Source organism: Rutilus rutilus (assembly GCF_951802725.1).
Source record: "Rutilus rutilus genome assembly, chromosome: 9".
In the NCBI taxonomy this organism is placed as follows: domain Eukaryota; kingdom Metazoa; phylum Chordata; class Actinopteri; order Cypriniformes; family Leuciscidae; genus Rutilus; species Rutilus rutilus.
This window is the reverse complement of record NC_140223.1, coordinates 16,955,968-16,973,232: the sequence shown is the minus strand read 5'-3', so window position 1 is coordinate 16,973,232 and position 17,265 is coordinate 16,955,968. Positions and strand designations below refer to the sequence as shown.

At 37.2% G+C, this 17,265-nt stretch overlaps 1 protein-coding gene across 1 annotated transcript; it reads left to right on the top strand.

Moving 5' to 3' along the window:
• Positions 1–1,439: 1,439 nt before the first annotated feature.
• Positions 1,440–16,080, top strand: sytl2b (synaptotagmin-like 2b). Its single transcript, XM_084418900.1, has 19 exons — positions 1,440–1,509; positions 3,172–3,379; positions 5,181–5,332; positions 5,456–5,576; positions 6,008–6,074; positions 7,004–7,121; positions 7,223–8,047; positions 8,710–11,235; positions 11,903–11,995; positions 12,221–12,274; positions 12,396–12,484; positions 12,567–12,671; positions 13,090–13,259; positions 13,345–13,447; positions 13,879–14,040; positions 14,132–14,225; positions 14,773–14,872; positions 14,958–15,163; positions 15,276–16,080. Exons 2-19 carry the CDS (start codon positions 3,279–3,281, stop codon positions 15,422–15,424), a joined length of 5,235 nt encoding a protein of 1,744 aa, XP_084275026.1. The 5' UTR covers positions 1,440–1,509; positions 3,172–3,278; the 3' UTR covers positions 15,425–16,080.
• Positions 16,081–17,265: the final 1,185 nt, after the last annotated feature.

Sequence of the window (17,265 nt, the reverse complement as noted above, 5' to 3'; positions counted from 1 at the left end):
GCCCAAGGCTATTGGGAGGGTAATCATTAGTGAATGGTTTGTTATACTGTTTAGTCGATACTGTGCTTAGGGGTTTTGCAATGAGATATTTGTTGGAGTAGAAAAGCACTTCCTCCGTGACTGTGAAGTGTTGCACTTGGGAAGGGAGGTGTTCTGCATTATGCATGGCATGCCATCATTTCACACGGACCGTTAGAAATGGCTGCCCCTGATCTGAATGTTAAGAGTTGCCCTCATGTTTCAGACTTCTTGTCAAGTTAAGCACCCTGCTCTCTAAAAGTCCAGGAACACTGAGATACGAGAGCTGGACGCTCCTCTAGCTATTGGTCGCGGACAGGGTTATTGACATCACTGTAAATTTGTAGTGTAAAATATGAGAATCGCTGACTGGGAGACAGTTTGAGCACTGTTGATCGGTGCTTTTATGTATATATACATATATCACATAGGCAGTTTGTCCAGGGGTTGGCTAAGGATGGTTTGAAATATGAAAGCAATTCAATCAAATCGCAATTGACCTAAGTTTTACTGAATAATTTACGTGTTGTCCTCACGGATCTTTTTTTGTTTTGTTTTGTTTTATGTATTTAAAAGATGTAAGAACAATTAGTGTACTCTTTCTTTTACAAATAAAGTGCAGCTTCCACAAATCTTGTGAACATTTGTTTCATGGCATGCTTTCGTTCTTGCAGCTATTGCAGCCTAGTGGTTAATCATGTACTAGTTTTTATGATTTACAAATACTGCTAAACATAGCTTATTTACCGATCAGAACCTGTAAATGATCATTTGTATTCAATTAATCTAAATAGTAGTTCAGGCAGAAGTCACAGATTCAAAAATTACCAAGCTTAATTGAGGTATTAATATTCAATAGATTTGAGAGTGCTCACTTGCCCTCTTTACACTGCGTGAAATCTCACCATTTCAAAACCTCACTCCTACTTGTTAAACATAAACCTGGTTAAACTTGTTCTAATATAAATTTACTAGGGGACTCAAAAAGGCTGCATTTGTATAATTATTTCCCTGGGAAGTACAAGGTTGCAAAAGATTATCAATGTATAACAACAGACAGTATTTCCCCCCACATTATTATTACTATTAAAAATAATAAAACGAATAGTTATGAAATAAAATTTCATTCTATTGTTTTTCATGGATGGATGTGAAATTGACAGTAAAAACAAGACGGTAAGCAACAGGGATTCACCGTGTGACAAATGTCAAACCGCTTGAGCTTCAAATCTACTGAGAAGATAAACATGTATGTCATCTTAACTGATACTGAAACTTATGAAGAAAAATAAACGGACAGTGTTTATGGTTTTTACATTCTTTTTGCAACAACTTATGGAACTTGGCGCGTCGCGTCGACCGCACAAACGCCGTCTTTGATTGGTCGACTAGGAGCCGACGTCAAGAGTCAGTCCAACCCTGAGAGACGCGTCGCTCACACAGTGAAGATGCGTTCTGCTCTGCTGGACTACATTCTGCCACGGAAATAAGGTGAGCTGAAACATTTCATTTGGACATATACCTGTCGTTATGTTTGTGAGGAGTGTTTTAGCACTGTAGAATATATTTACGACCATCTAGTGCTTTCATGAATACATTCTTGAAGGCTGTCAATGTGTTTTTGGTATCGAGGAAACTATGAAAAATAAGCTATTTGTTAATTGACTGACAACTCATACAAAGCAGACTTTACACTGTAATACGAGACTACTAATCTCCGGTTGGTCTGCTCTTGAGTTCACTATAGTAGCCTACAGGTAATGCATTTATGATGTTTAAATATAAATGCACTACGAATTCAACAGAAAACAACTAGAATAGAAAAAGGGCACATGAATCCAGACACAGCAGTGATTTTATCATTGCAGACAGGAATACACCACATTATCTTGTTTGTAAAATTCAATTAGGCTACATGTCTATAGAGTCAAAAGATTTAAAAAAAAAAGTGGTTAAAATTTTGTGGTGAAATTATTTTACATTTCCAGAAAAACAACTGGAAAAAAAGTACAATTCTACTGGGCTTCTTGTGGTGAAATTATTTTACATATCCAGAAAAACAACTTTAATTTTACGAAGCCTATCACTTTTAGTAAACAGGATGAGTAACAATACTTATCCTGTTTACTAAAAGTGATAGGCTAAGTAAATATATTGCATTTCATAAAATATTAGCTAAGAACTTATTCAATTTAAACCTAATTCAATTTGCAATTAAGTGCCTCATTTGATGAGTCAAAAGCCTTTTGGACAGTAACAGGATTCAGGATATGGCATTATAGCATCATATATTGCAGATCAATTATCATAAATCCATTACTCATGTGCTGTTGATACACTGGTTTTGTTTGTGTAATTCTACCAAACAGTTATTCATTATTTCTGTCTTGATTTCAACTCTCATTAGAGAATATGTATTCCTATTCACCCTTTTTTAAGCTCCTCAGCCATGTAAAGTATTAACATTAACATATTAACATCTCATTGATATGTTATTCTTCGCTGGTTGTTTGTATAATGTTATGTATAGTCTAACTTTGTCATTTATTTGAAGCTTGTTTTGATCAAGGTGTAACCCAGAGTAAATAGTGTCTCAGTGAGCTGTTTTCAAATATTTGCACAGCTAACTTGACACACTGGTGTCTTAAGTTTTATAGATGGTCATATGATCATGTAAGGAAACAAGTTTTTTTTTTTTTTTTTTTTTAACAGATAGATCCAGGAATTTGCTTGTTTTTCTGTGCATATCAGAGCCATCTAATTTAATTAATAGTACATATTAGAGCCATTATCTGACGTGACTCTTAAGTGGGATCAGCATTATGCAATTTATGTTCAACGGAAAACTTTATAATTTTCTGTAAATGTGCTTGATCTAAAAGTCTGCCCCTTCTCATGGTCAACTGACAGTGCCGTCACATGTTTTGTCTAATCTCAGCATTCTCCAAACTGGCCCACACTCGGCTTCATTGTGCACTTATTTAGAACTCACATTTCATTTCAAATTACAGCAAATTCAGCATACAAATTAAGTTACATTTTTCCTTTCCATTAAATAATGACTTAATATTACCCTAATTATTTTCTTTTGAAGCCACTTGGCCTGAAAGAGACTAATGGAGCATCTCAGAGGTTTTGATGTGCTCATTACAGGTGCCGTAATTGCGCATAATGAAATGAAGGTGAATCAGGAGCAACAATAGATAGCCTTCTGAGCCTTTGCACAAGAGTCTCAAATAGTGAGAAGAACAACGGCCATCATGATAGACCTCAGCCACCTGAGCGAGGAGGAACAGGAGAAGATCATGACCGTTTTAAAGAGGGATGCTGAGTTGAAGAAAGCCGAGGAGGAGCGAATAAAGTAAGACTGCTCAGACACAAACCTTTATTAGGGTAAATGACCCTGCTCTATTATTGCAAATGCTGATATGAAAATATCAAGCAGTGACAGCATTGTGATATACTATATGATATGAAACCATTGAAATGTTTCCATCTTGTTTAAATATATTATAAATTAAATTTTATGACCTCACATAAACAGATTACGCCGAATATTTTTATGGTGAAGAATAGATGGTGACCACCTGAAATACACTTTCTATTATACATTATAATACATCATATTATACATAGTACACATATACACAACCATTCAAAAGCTTGGGGTCAGTAAATAAAAAATTTATTCAGCAAGGATGAATTAAATTGATCAAAAGTGACAGTAAATACATTTATAATGTTACAAAAAGAATTAAATCAAATAAATGCTGCTCCTTTGAACTTTCTATTATCAAATAATTGAAAAAAAAAAGATCAGTTTACAAAAAAATATTAATTAGCACAACTGTTTTCAACACTGATAATAAGAAGTTAATACGTGTTAATGAAAATTTCTTTCTTAAAGTTTTGTAAAATGTAATAAATGTTTCTTGAGCATTTAATCAGCATATTAGAGTGATTTGAAAATACATTTATTTTAAATTGTAGTTAAAATTTCACTATATTACTGTTTTTATTGTATATTTGACCAAATAAATGCAGCAAAAACACATGTAAAACATTTGCATCAATTGTAAACTACCCAAATGCACAAAATTGTCATTTTACACTTATTCAATTATATACATCAAAATACAACATGAGAAAAACAAACAAGGCATAGATCCACAGACAAACAGTGAGGTGTTTACCCACATGAACGCCGCTGCACTTGCAAATTATTTGTTCTCGTGTTTAACGCTTTGAATGGAGACGGGAAGTCTACATGAAAGAAAGAATGCAGAATCTGGCCATGTCTGGGTGATTTCCTTGTTCAACCTCAACCTTACTCAACCTTGTATAAAAGGATTAAGTCTACCCTTGTGGAATAATTGTCTTGGCCTTTTCACATGACCAACATAGTTTCCACTCCTTCAAAAGTGAAGATGTGTTCCAATGGTTGTTTCCAAACACATGATTTTAATCAAACCATTTTGAATCACTCCAAATGCTCACAATGTCTCTATTAAGGTTGTTTTGTAATGGTTGTTTTGTAATTTGTACCATTTAACAGTAACCAGCTCTCAAACAAGTCACAGTATAATTATTAGTCTCAACATCTTGGGTTGTTTTTCTTAAAAAAACGATCAGTAGTGGTTGATTAATTTAACAGGGTACAGGTACTTGGATACTTTGATAGTACCTAAAAAGCAACCATTATGAAAGATTTGGCATTTGCAAAGCAAACAGAGTCAGTATTGAAGACAGTGTACTGTATAAACCAGTGAAGGAAGAGTTTGCCCACACTCTGGTCATATGGAATGTTATTGGTTTAGTAGACTCTAATACAGGAGAGCTGTGTAACATAATAAAGTAATAAAGTGCAATGAGATACCAACATTTGGAAAGCCCAGTTTATGATCCTAGTACTCAAAGGACCACCTGACACATTTGTACATAAAAATAATTTAACATTTTGAGAGCAAACAACAGAAAATGTGATTATTGCAGTGCTTTCTTCCCTTGATTGCTGGAGTAAACTAATTTGCGCACTATGGAATGTACGGTATTTGTCCAAAAGACATGTTGAGGTGAGACTATGCTAGAAGCATGTTGCTGAGAACTGCACTCGTTTCTTTTTTTTCTTACTAAATTTAAAGGTTTCGCTCATTTGATTCCAGACAGCTGCAGAAAGCCGTCCCAGAGGAAGACAGACGCAAGTATTTGTCAGGAGAATGGTTCTACGAGGTGAAGTCACAGAGACACCAGGACAGGATTCATGGCTCTGACATCATATTGGCATCAATGAATCAAAGGAAATCATCAGTTGTTGGTGAGACCAAAACACCTACAGTTCACACATGCAACTCTTTCAGAAACCTTGACTTAATGCTTTGTTAGTGAGCCTATAAACAGCACTAAATATCAGTAAACATCCCACTATCCTTTTATATAGAGTTTTTAACCAAGCCATGGGGCGGCAGATCAAGAAGCATCAGCAGAAAGGATAGTGATGGCATCATGACGTCACCCAAAAAAACACAAACTACTGAGTCCTCAATGCAGCTAAATGAAAGGTAATGGTTCATGTACATGTACAAAAGCAAAGTAGTTGACAGTACCTGATCAACTGTTTAGTGCTGCTGGCATAATCCTACACTGCGTGATCCATTTCTTATAGTAGTAGCTTGATATTAATTAATTTATCCAGAAGAACGGGGTAATAACTGTTCACACTTGCCAGAACTCTTTGGTTTGCACTGTGTGTGCAACCTCCACCCCTCCCAGGTGCTTGTGTGCTTTACAGGTGTGGATACCTCATGATTTCAATATCTTTATGACTCGACAAGGGTCAACAGAGGAGTTTGCTCGCTGTACTTTTAATGCTCTTAATTGATCCTGGTCATTACAGGATCTCTTGAAGAACTTGAGTCCAAATCATCTGGATATCTTATACATGCAGGATATCAACAATAAATGAACAGGTTACTATTTGTTTTGAAATCAGGGAAAACGGTGACACATTAGAGCTCCAGCAAGAAAACCTAAACATAGGCATGAGATCACCATCCAAGGTATGTAAGTGCTCACAGAAATATACAAACATATTAGTGTCAGCTCCATTCACCATTACTGTATATCCTTGGGAGAAACACTGAAAGGGATCATATCATAATGGAATTAAAATTTCAAAACATCCTCTCCAGTCCAGATGGACCATTTATTAAAAATTATGTGGGAAAATGGCTCCTACACTCTTAAAAATAAAGATTCCAAAAGTGAAGAATCAGAATAACCATTTTGGGTTCTTCATTGAACAGTTCTGAGCATTTTTCTTAGTGTGACAAACATGTTAATATTCTAAAGAACGTTTTTCCACTATAAAAACCCTTTTGTATGGTGGAAAATGTCCATGGATGTTGAATGTTTTTCATGGAACCATCAATGCTAATAAAGAACCTTTATTATTTAAAAAACACCGATTTATAATCAGAAACTTGGCCTGCCAGGTCAATATGAGGTACCAAGGAGGAAATATGATAGATTTATGATCGTCATAATATAACAAAGGCTGTGCAAAGAGGCTGTTACTGAAGGATTGAACAGAGCAAACTACAGTATACTGGACTCTACAGCAGACCTGCAGCTTGTGAGTAAACACAGCTGTTTCTCATGTCATATCCAACAGGGGTGTTAAGCATAGAGGTACATAAAAAAACTGTGTATTGAAAAAAATTCTATGTATCGGAGAGAGGTTGGTAAATGATCATAAATTTGATCAGGAAACTAGTTTTGGCACTTTCAGTAACAGTATAAAGAATTATAAACAAAATTTATTTCACAAAAATGTATGATATGACCCCTTTTAAGTCCACATCAATCTAGTGTGTGAATTGTGGGTGAAAGTTAATGTTATATGACAAATAAATCAATATGACATCAATAATCAATGCATTTCTTCATTGCTTCTTTTAACAAACTTTGCCTCTTTACCTGGTTCCAGCCAAGACACAACCCATTCAACAGTGTTCCAATAGAGCTTGATTTTGATGAGACTGATATCCCCTTTACATCAGGACCTGGACTCAGGAAATCATTAGACAGGGGCTCTGATTCACAAGGTTGATGTGACAACATTGTACAATGTTCATTTATACTCAGAAGTTTTAAGAAACTTGTAATGTGTTGTGTTCTCCCTTGCTTACAAGTCTCACATTTGCAGTAAAACATCAGGAAGCAAGTAACAGTGAAGATAAAAGAGAGGTCTCTGACATCATACAAAACAGACATCCTGGTCAAAAGCCTGTGCCAAAGAAGAGAACCAAAATCAACAAACCCCAGGGCTCTATCTCAGACAGCACCAGCTCTGTGTCCATCCAGAGCATGTCCAGCCAGAGTGTGTCCACCACAGCAGGCTCAGGTATCAGGTCTCCACCACCAAGAAGTATCCCCAAACACAGCTCAAATGAGCCAACTCTCAAGAGCCAACTGCGCCAACCAGTTGTATCTCTAGGCCATGCTTGCAAAAACACCAGCCAAGGAAAGGATCCTGAAGAATCTAGAATTTCTCTAGGAAATACAGAGGAATCAAGTAGCAATACTGAAAACAAGGAGGTATTTAGCTCCCCTTCACCAATGAAGTTGCCAAAGTCACGTTTACCAGTGAGAGCTTCATCACAACTGATAATCCCTCCGCGGGGCTTACAAGAGAAGCCAAAGATACAACCACGTCTAAGTCTGATCTCTATCACAAGAGCAGATGATGGCAAGAAAGCAGAAGAACTTCTAAAACAAAGAAGAGAAATAAATAGTTGCCTTCCTCAGTCACCAAGTATGGAATTGGAAGGCCAAAACATTTCTGGTGAAATTTATCTTCCTCGTAAGAATGCAATGTTTTCATTGACTGACAACTCTAAAAAGCCACTGGATGAGATCATTGCCCCTCAACCTACACAGCACAAATCTGAGATTGTGGAAAATCATGTGGCTCAGTTTCCAAAATTGGAAGCGATAAGAACTGAAGAAAATATGAATAAAAATGCTGTTGGTATGATCCATATTTTTTTAAAGGAGTAGTTTGCCAAAACATTTGAACTGTGTCATTTACCCATCCTCTTTTCAAACTGTATGACTTACTTTCTTCTGCAGAACACAACTTAGATAAATTAATGACAATCTTGTTGAATTCTGGGTGAATTCAAAAACAAAATAATGGCAGTACACTGGGACTCACTTTAATGCTTAATAAATCACCCAAGTATGTCAGCTAAATATACGTCTCACCAAACATTTTCCAAGTGTGCCGATCAGTTTTGGTGAAAAACAACCTGATATTCAAGTAATTGTACATTCATCCAGCTTTTCACACTCCAGTCCAGTAGTTGGTGGAAATGTTCACCTGCTTCTGCCGCTTCAGCATACCCCAGTGTTCAAGATACTACCACCTAAATGGAATATTCACCCAACTAGATATTCATAAACTTTTCACCTGTGTGTATCCACTGTTGTGTTCTGCAGAAGAAATAAAGACTTGAAATGACATAAAAGTTATTAAATTACATAATTTTCATATTTGGGTGAAATAATCTCAAATTTAGAATAAATTAAATATCTATTTTTTTATTAAATTATTGCTTACAATAGTTACTTGAAATTTAAAATGCCTAGATTTTGCTTTGGTTGTTCAATGCTATACTGTTTGTCTTACAGGTCAACAATTTCCCAGATCCCTCAACATAACAGATACATTCAATAAGACAGATGCCTCTTCTGACTGTGAGACTAGCAGCAACCCCCTTGTCTTCAACATAAAACAAAAGACTAATAACTCAAAACAGGAAAATGCCAAACTGGAGGTCATGACAGATGAACACATTCCGACACCTACTGATGAACAAGGAGATTCCATTGCCAAAGTTCTTGAGTGGTTTAGCAGAAGCTCAGACAGCAGTGATAGGCTTGATGTAGAGAGCAATGTCCATGAGGACATGGAGGAGGACACCAAGATCGATGACATAGACTTTGAAAATGAGGTTGATCAGAGATCCATGCCAAGGGATAATGTGTACTTGATCATACCATGCCAGAGTGAAGAGATTCCGTTAGAAGTCAATACGATATTTCTACAACAGACTGATTGGGGAAAGGAACAGAGTGTTGATGAGCCAACCCAAAACATTCCAAAAGAACGAAGATCTGAATCTGCCTCTAATAAAGAACCTCTCATCCGGAATCTCTCTATTGACTCTGCTCTTACTGCAAACAATGTTCCTCCAAAGATCCCAGAGGTGAATATTTCTGTAGGTGGGAAAGTAAGTCAAAATGAGAACAAAACAGAAGCTTTTATCAAGAGAGAGGAAGTGACCAAAGTTAAACTGGAAAACACTGACATCAAGCATACTCGGCATCTGCCAAAAGAAAGACCAGGTGCTGAAGAGAACCAGCGACCAAAAATTGCCAATTTGAAATCATTCTGGGAGAAAGAAAACATTGGTCCAAAGATTTTGATCAGCAAATCTAGTGCTCCTGGTATAACTGAACAATTAATCCCTAGTGATGTTAGCAGAAAGCCGACTGAATGTGTAGAGGACCAACAGAGAAGTGAACAGAGCTTGAACGCAACATCTCCAGGACATCAGAAAAAAGAGACAGTTGTGGAAGATTTAGACCTTGAGCAAATAGGGAGTGCTAACACCATCTATAAACCCCAAGTACCCATTGTTACAGATGAATCAAAACCGCCATTGATATATGCTAATCAGAAGAATGACCAAATACTTGCAAGCTCTCTCTTGGACAAAGTAGTTTCTCTTCCACGTTTAAAATCATCTTCACCATCACTTGACAGTGGATCCTTGCTATTCGGTCAAAATAGTGATAGCATGGGAGGCACAGTTAGCACACACAGTAGTGATGCAGATCACACCTCTCCAAAAGAATTAGAGGCAAAATCAAGAACTACACCAAGAACTAATCAAGTGCCTTTTGTTAAGCAGAATTCTCAGCAAGAGAACATGGCAGAGAGGATCAAGCAACTAAAGTCCTTCTGGGAGAAAGAATCGAAAACATCAGCAGCTCAAATCAGATCGACTACTACTGCTCGACTGAACCAAAGATTTACAAAGTCTGAGTTTGATCTCAGAACAGTAGGTACAGAGTATGATGATGATGATGATGATGAGGACAGTTCTTCAGCCAGAGGTAGACTGTCTCCTAATTTCCCTGTGCAACCTCTACGGAAGGATAAGCCAGTTGTGATGGATGGTATGAGCACTTTACAGTTTAAGAACCTTCGTGACTTCTGGGGAGGACCACTTACAAAATCTGGACGAAGGTCACCGGTCCTTGAAAGTGGAATTCAGAGATCCTTAAGTCCACAAAGTCCAAAAGAGAGAGCCAATGTCAAAGACTTTGTTAATGACAGCCAGAATGGTAAAGCATCCTCACCAGCCAAAACTAGAGCATTCCAGTCTCCCTCAAAGAAGAGGATTATGTCAAGACAAGAATCAAAAAATGATCAGCCAGATGGGGGCGAAGCAGTATCCCATGGAGTGTCTCATTCTCTTCAGGCACAGAAAGGCTCTCAGAACAATTCAAAAGCCACAATGGTACCTAAACCTCAGGCTGGTCAAGAGTCACGACCTCAGCAGAGTAGAAGAAGCAACAAAGGCAGTCTAAATGGAAAAGCAAGTGCCATGCGACGTGCCACCAGCATGTTTTCAGTGAACTCTGCGTTTGAGGAGCAAAGCCAGGACTTACATCTTCAGTCCAAGAAGTCTCAGGGACCCAATATGCAACAGGTTAAGAAGGCACCAGAAGCTAGCATTACACAGACCAGGAAAACACAAGAAGCTAGCTATACCATGCCAAAAACATCCCCAGAAATCTCTTGGAGAGACAGAGACAAAAATACCCAGAGAAGACCATCACGTACCTCAGAGGATTCAGACTCTCAACCTCTTGCTAGATCTTTCATTCCACGGGACTACCAACATTACCTTGGAATTACAGAAGACAGAAGTATATACACTCCACCTCCACTTACAGAGCAGGTTGATAATTTTATCTGCACTTCATTTACATCATCTCCAGAGACAAACTGTAGCTGTAAGTGTTCCCCAGTAAAAACCAGTACTCCAGTACAGGGTTCCCCCGACCTCCAAACCAGGAAAGGGAGCCTGGGACTCCACTCAACCACACCAACTGATGGAAATGCCACTAAGGGGAATTCAAACCGTAAGTTTGAAGCTTTTTCTCTTATCATACTGTACAGGTTTCTCAAACGTTTTTAACCAAAGACCCCTTTCATCTATACTTGGAATACAATGCAAGATAAAAGTGTCTGTCAAATGCATGAATGTAAATCCATTGGATTTAAAATAAATAAATAATAATTCACATTTTACATTTACATTCACACATTTGGCAGACATTTATATCCAAAAGTTACTTGCGTTGCATTTAAGCTATGCATTCCTTGGGAATTGAACATGATCTTGGTGTTGCTATCGCCATGCTCTATTGTTTGAGCTACAGGAACACAAGTTTTATCAACTGCTAGGTGTAAATCGTAAATCTGATTGCTTAGAAAATTAATAATAATTTAATACTTAGGATTAATGATTTAGAAAAAGTTCCTAACCATAAGCAAGAAACTTGTATGTGCATTCATAAAAGATTAACTAACATGAATTAATGTAGTTAAGTGTATTTACATCAGTGTTGTATAAGATGTTTCCACAGCTTTCCTTTCAAGTGTTAAATCAAACAGATATAAGCGCTCACATTACACAATAGCACAAGAACAGGAAACACAAGTTCTCTCATGAACACATTCTTCTTGCTTGTTGTATTAATTCTTTATACCTTTATTGGATCAAACTGCCACTGTTAAATCTTGCAGGTGAAAATGAGAGTCCCATTTTTAAAGCTTTGAGACAAGCTTCATCTAGACCTGTGTACCATAAGAGCATGGAAGACATCAGCCTTCTTCCTAGTGAGCATCAATTCTCTATTATGTCAAACACTTTAAACTGTAACAGAAAATAATTTATATATTTTTTGTCACTAAAAATACCATATCCATATTTAGCTGTCTTTTTCATAGTATACTTCTAGTTTTACTCTTCCAGAGTAAAACACTAAATTGTTTGGCTTTAAATGGAGAGTTAACATGACAACAGAATCTGTTCTACTTTGTCATTGTGATCTCTTCTCTAAGGACAAGACCAAAAATTCAAACAAACAAATGACTACATGCAAGACAACTATGATGGCAAGTCTCAAACTTAACTTCTCATATGTTTTATATTCAGTTTTAATTATATTGCGAGACACTAATCTTGTTGGCATCATATTTGCACATTTACTTGATTTCTTCTGCCATCTTGTTTCAGTCTCAGTTGCCCAGACTTCCTTCGCAACCTCAGACCCAGAGCACCTGAAGCAACTCAGCAAATCAGTGCCCTCATTTCTACAAAAAGAAGTTGGTTCATTTGTCATTTTTATCGAAGATAAAAGGCCAGATCAAAATGCTCAAAATGTCTGCCGCTGTCCTGTCTTTTTAGAGTGATGGAGGAGAGAGTGACTCGGAGAGCAGTTCCCGCAGTGGCGTCCCACAGTGGAATAACAGACAATTTACAAACCTCAGCAACTACTCTGGCTCCACCTCTGTATGTTCATATACTGTATATTATATACTTAACTATTCACCAAGTTCTTTACCAAGCATATACTGTCAGATAATATACAGTAGTATATATATTACATATACATAGGCAAATGTACCCAGTAAATTATCCCATTTGCCTCAGATATAAATCATGAAGCACCATTCACAGCCAAGTTTACATCCGTAATCGGACAGAATCCAAATGAAACAGGATATTCAATGAGAACAAAAGTAATGTTGGGCTTTATTTTATCCTGATTATGATGAATATAAACATAATTTTGCTTATTCACAGTGATGAATTGATCACAGTAAAACCAGAACATTTACTTAGAAATCAAATAGGGTCCAATTTAATTTGACGTTAAGCACATTGATGTACTGGGAATGATTCAATATTGTATTTCCATTACCTTCAGGTTAGCGGCAGTGTTGCAAGCGTGTACAGTAGTGACTATAGCAGCGTTGACGTTCAAGGGAGCATCCAGTTTTCACTAAACTATGTGCACAAGTTGCGGGAGTTCCATATCTTTGTTGTTCAGTGCCAGAATCTGGCAGCAGTGGACAAGAAGAGGAATCGATCTGACCCGTAAGACTGCGATCTCAATACCACCCACCCCTTTCTCCTCTAAATAGATATTTTCTCCATAGAGAACTTGTGCTTTGTTTTCTAGGTATGTTAAGAGTTACCTCATACCTGATTCTGCCAATTTGGGAAAAAGAAAAACCGCTGTGAAGAAGAAAACACTGAATCCTACATACAATGAGATTCTTAGGGTAAGGAAATCACTGGCAGAATAAGTCAGGGCCATTTAACGTTGCCGAACAAATAAATGGTTTGATATATATACACATCACATTTCACACTGTTGCTGTTTCATAATTGTTTTACTGTTAATTTTGAGCTGAAATGTCTATAATAGGCTGTTTAACGGCAGGTTCAATTGTGACAGCTTACCCCATATCATGTGACAACATGCCCCTCTATTGGGTGTGTTCAATTTACTGTACTCATTCCTGTGCTAATGGTGGAATTTTAGGCTTTAAGACTTTAATATATGTGTCTATACAAAAATGTGCTTGAAAAATAAACCTAACATGAGAGATATTCACTGGATTAATAAGTGACAACTAGCCCCAGTGTCCTCTATATGCATCATACCAAATGCTTAATAATCTCCGTTAATTTTATTATTTGATGCATACAGTACAGAGTCCGAATGGAGTACCTGATGTCCCAGGTTCTCAACCTTTCAGCATGGCACAATGACACATTTGGTCGTAACAGCTTTCTGGGTGAGATAGAGCTTGACCTCTCCTTGTGGGATTTTAACGACACAGAGATGAAGCTTTTGCCTCTTAAACCAAGGGTACAGTATGAATGTGTCCATAATTTCTCTTAGGTGAAACTTGTGATTAAAATATTTAATACATGAAAATACAAATCTCTCTTGATTTCAGAATCTCTTCTCACAGACCACAAACAGCCTCCAGCCATTTGACTTAAGAGGACAGATGAGACTGGCCATACGTTTCCTGCCTCAGATCTCCCACTGTAAGGCTCCACCATTACAATCTTTTACTAATTTCAATTCTGTCAGGACCACTATCGTCAAATACGATTGACAATTAGCATACAGTTTGGATTGGCGGTATGGTTCCGTTCTGGGCGAGAAGAGAGCAGCAATAACCCCCCTTAGGGTAAACAGAACAGAACCAACATGAATGTATTGCAGATATCATTAATTGAAGATTTTAAAGCACAACATAATTCGAGAATTTATTCTGATTCGAGGGGAATCAGAATGCCAAATCCTGACTGACGAAAGGAGGAGCTGGGTAATTCGCTCCTGAAAAACACGATAGCTGCTGATAATAGTGAAGGAGCTTATATATGTATACAGTGATATATTCATATAGGTAGACGTGGATCAGCCGATGCGAGCCTGACTAACGTGACCTGCCAGAACTGACTCTACACTTGATTATAATTCACATACATGCAGCTTATATACCGAAAGACTGCACATTATGTCAAAAATAAAGTCAAATGTCACAGATTTATCAATTGATCTGTGTGAGTGTTTATTTTTTCAATCCAGCAAAGAACATTCCTGGCTCTGGTGAAGTGCATATCTGGGTCAAAGACTGCAAGAATCTCCCTCTTATCAGAAGTCCAACTATTGACCCATATGTGAAATGGTATTATAATATGATTGCTTTGTATTATTGTGATGTGAAAACATCTTCAATGTCCCACTAAGTAATTGTTGAATTCTCTGCACAGCTTTGTACTCCCCGACACCAGCAAAAAGAGCCGTCAGAAGACCCGGGTGCTGAAGAGAACAGCCAACCCCGTATTTAATCACACTATGGTGTATGATGGCTTCAAGGCAGAGGACCTAAAAGAGGCTTGTGTGGAGCTTACTGTTTGGGACCGGGACCGTCTAGCCAATCACTCGCTTGGAGGCCTGAGACTCGGCATGGGCACAGGTGCAGTCCAGTGTTGGGATCTTTGTGTGTTCTGAGATCTACAAACATAAACGCATAAAATACATATTAACACAAATATATATCCATTTAATAAGTCAATCTCGTTTTACAGGCAGGAGTTATGGAGTACTGGTGGACTGGATGGACTCTACAGCAGAGGAGGTCACTTTATGGAGGAGAATGATGGAATCTCCCAATGAATGGGTGGAAGGCTTGTTACCACTGAGGATGGTAACAGCAGCCAAAAACACATGGAAATGAGATTACAGTGACTATTATCAAAGTCCACATACAATATTTTGCATTTGTTATAATTTATTAGTAAAATAGATAAGGTTTCTGTCACATTAAGAAAGACATTCTGGTCCCTATTACACCTGGGACTAACATAAGTTTCTTATCCAGATAGTATTGTGTTATTCTTGAGCTGGATTTCATTTACATCTTCACTTCAATGCGTGTCCAGTATGACTGAACAGAGACCCAAATGAACTTACCCACACAAAATGTAAAATGGCACTTACATATGTCCAGAGGCGGATGTTGGGGTAATTTTTCTAATATTATATTTTTTAAGAAGTTGTTGAATTATGTAGTTAATGAGAATACCTGAAAAGATATAGACATATATTTTAAAAAAGCAATGGCAACAAAAAAGAAAAGAAAAAAATAGTTTAACCTGGAAAGGAGGAATATGCTAAATGTGTGTATTGCAATGTTGTGTCCCATAATTGGGATTGAATTTGTTGCCAAGGATGTGCAAAATGTGCTGATGGTGACTGCCTTATTTGGAAAATACACCTGTACTAACATCATAGATATACTGTACTAAGTAAAATAATGCTGGATACACCTGATAAAATACCTTATAAAATAGCAGACATATCATGAAAAGTGTAATAAATAAACAGAAAACTGTTTACAATGCAGTTGTTATTTTTTCTTGATATATCAAAGGTATTTGTATATGGTGACAAATGGTGCCCTATGACTTATGCAATTATATATGTAAATCACTTCTACATGCACGGAATATCTGGATGACCCACAACTACATCTGACTAGCTAAGAAAGTGAGACTCCCTACAAGCATGCAATATGAAAATCTGTTGCCTTTGTTCATGGCTCAATTCCGGACACAATTGCTTTTAAACTAATCGACTGAACCATATATCCACATTCATGACAGTATGTTGACTAATGTATGTTGAGTAATGTTGACTGGCTAATGGCACCACATGAACATTTATTAAGTCAGAATAAATGGCTGTTTAAAAGGCTACCATGACCCCTTGAGCCTAAGCAATTTAGTCAGGAACAATATGAAACTTCTGATCCATAGCACCACCTAGTGAGGAGAGCGCGGTTTATCACATGCATACTCATAATGGCATATTATTTATTAGTACATGCACATTATAAGTACATAAACCACAAAATCGTATTCTCAATCATTCAAACGAAAGGCTAGTTTAAAACATATCAAACCAATTAAACATCAGAGAGGGAGTACTGAATTGGACTTGTATTACATGACAATAGAATGCTGACAATGCATGCAAATACAATACACCACTATTGAAATCTGGTGCAAAGAGCCTCAGAAAGGAGGAGGTGAGACAGGGTCATGCTCACAGAACAAAGGCTCTGGTGAGACTGAAGAGAGGAGCAGAGCTGTCTATCACTCTTTCCAGTCTCAAAGGACTAGATAAACTGCTTCAAGCTCCCCACAGTCTTTCAGAAAGTGCAAAGAACAACATGTACCCGTGGGAGAGAAAGTTATTTTGTGCTGAAATTCACAGATTGCATCAAAAGATATGCAAAAGTGTGACATCTGAATGTTTGCCCTCTTGACTCACATTCGTTGAACTTGATATCAAGATACTGAAAGTCAGTTAAGCAGTTAATTTACTATTTGGATGCCTGTAATAATACGAGACGTTGGCTGTCTGACATCTTTGAAAGGGATAGTTCATCAAAAAATGAAAAATCTGCATTTACTCACCCTCAAGTTGTTTCCAAACCTGTATGAGTTTCTTTCTTCTGTTGGACTAAAAAAAAGAAATAAAATAAAAATAAATGTTAAAGAAAGTTGGTTACCA

What these genes read in the sequence shown, in the direction of transcription:
- sytl2b (XM_084418900.1), top strand. Translation starts at nt 3,279, where the DNA reads ATGATAGACCTCAGCCACCTGAGCGAGGAGGAACAGGAGAAGATCATG. An exon ending in CATGCAAGACAACTATGATG is followed by an intron (nt 12,275 to 12,395) that starts GCAAGTCTCAAA and finishes ATCTTGTTTCAG; the next exon opens with TCTCAGTTGCCCAGACTTCC. An exon ending in GAGACTCGGCATGGGCACAG is followed by an intron (nt 15,164 to 15,275) that starts GTGCAGTCCAGT and finishes CTCGTTTTACAG; the next exon opens with GCAGGAGTTATGGAGTACTG.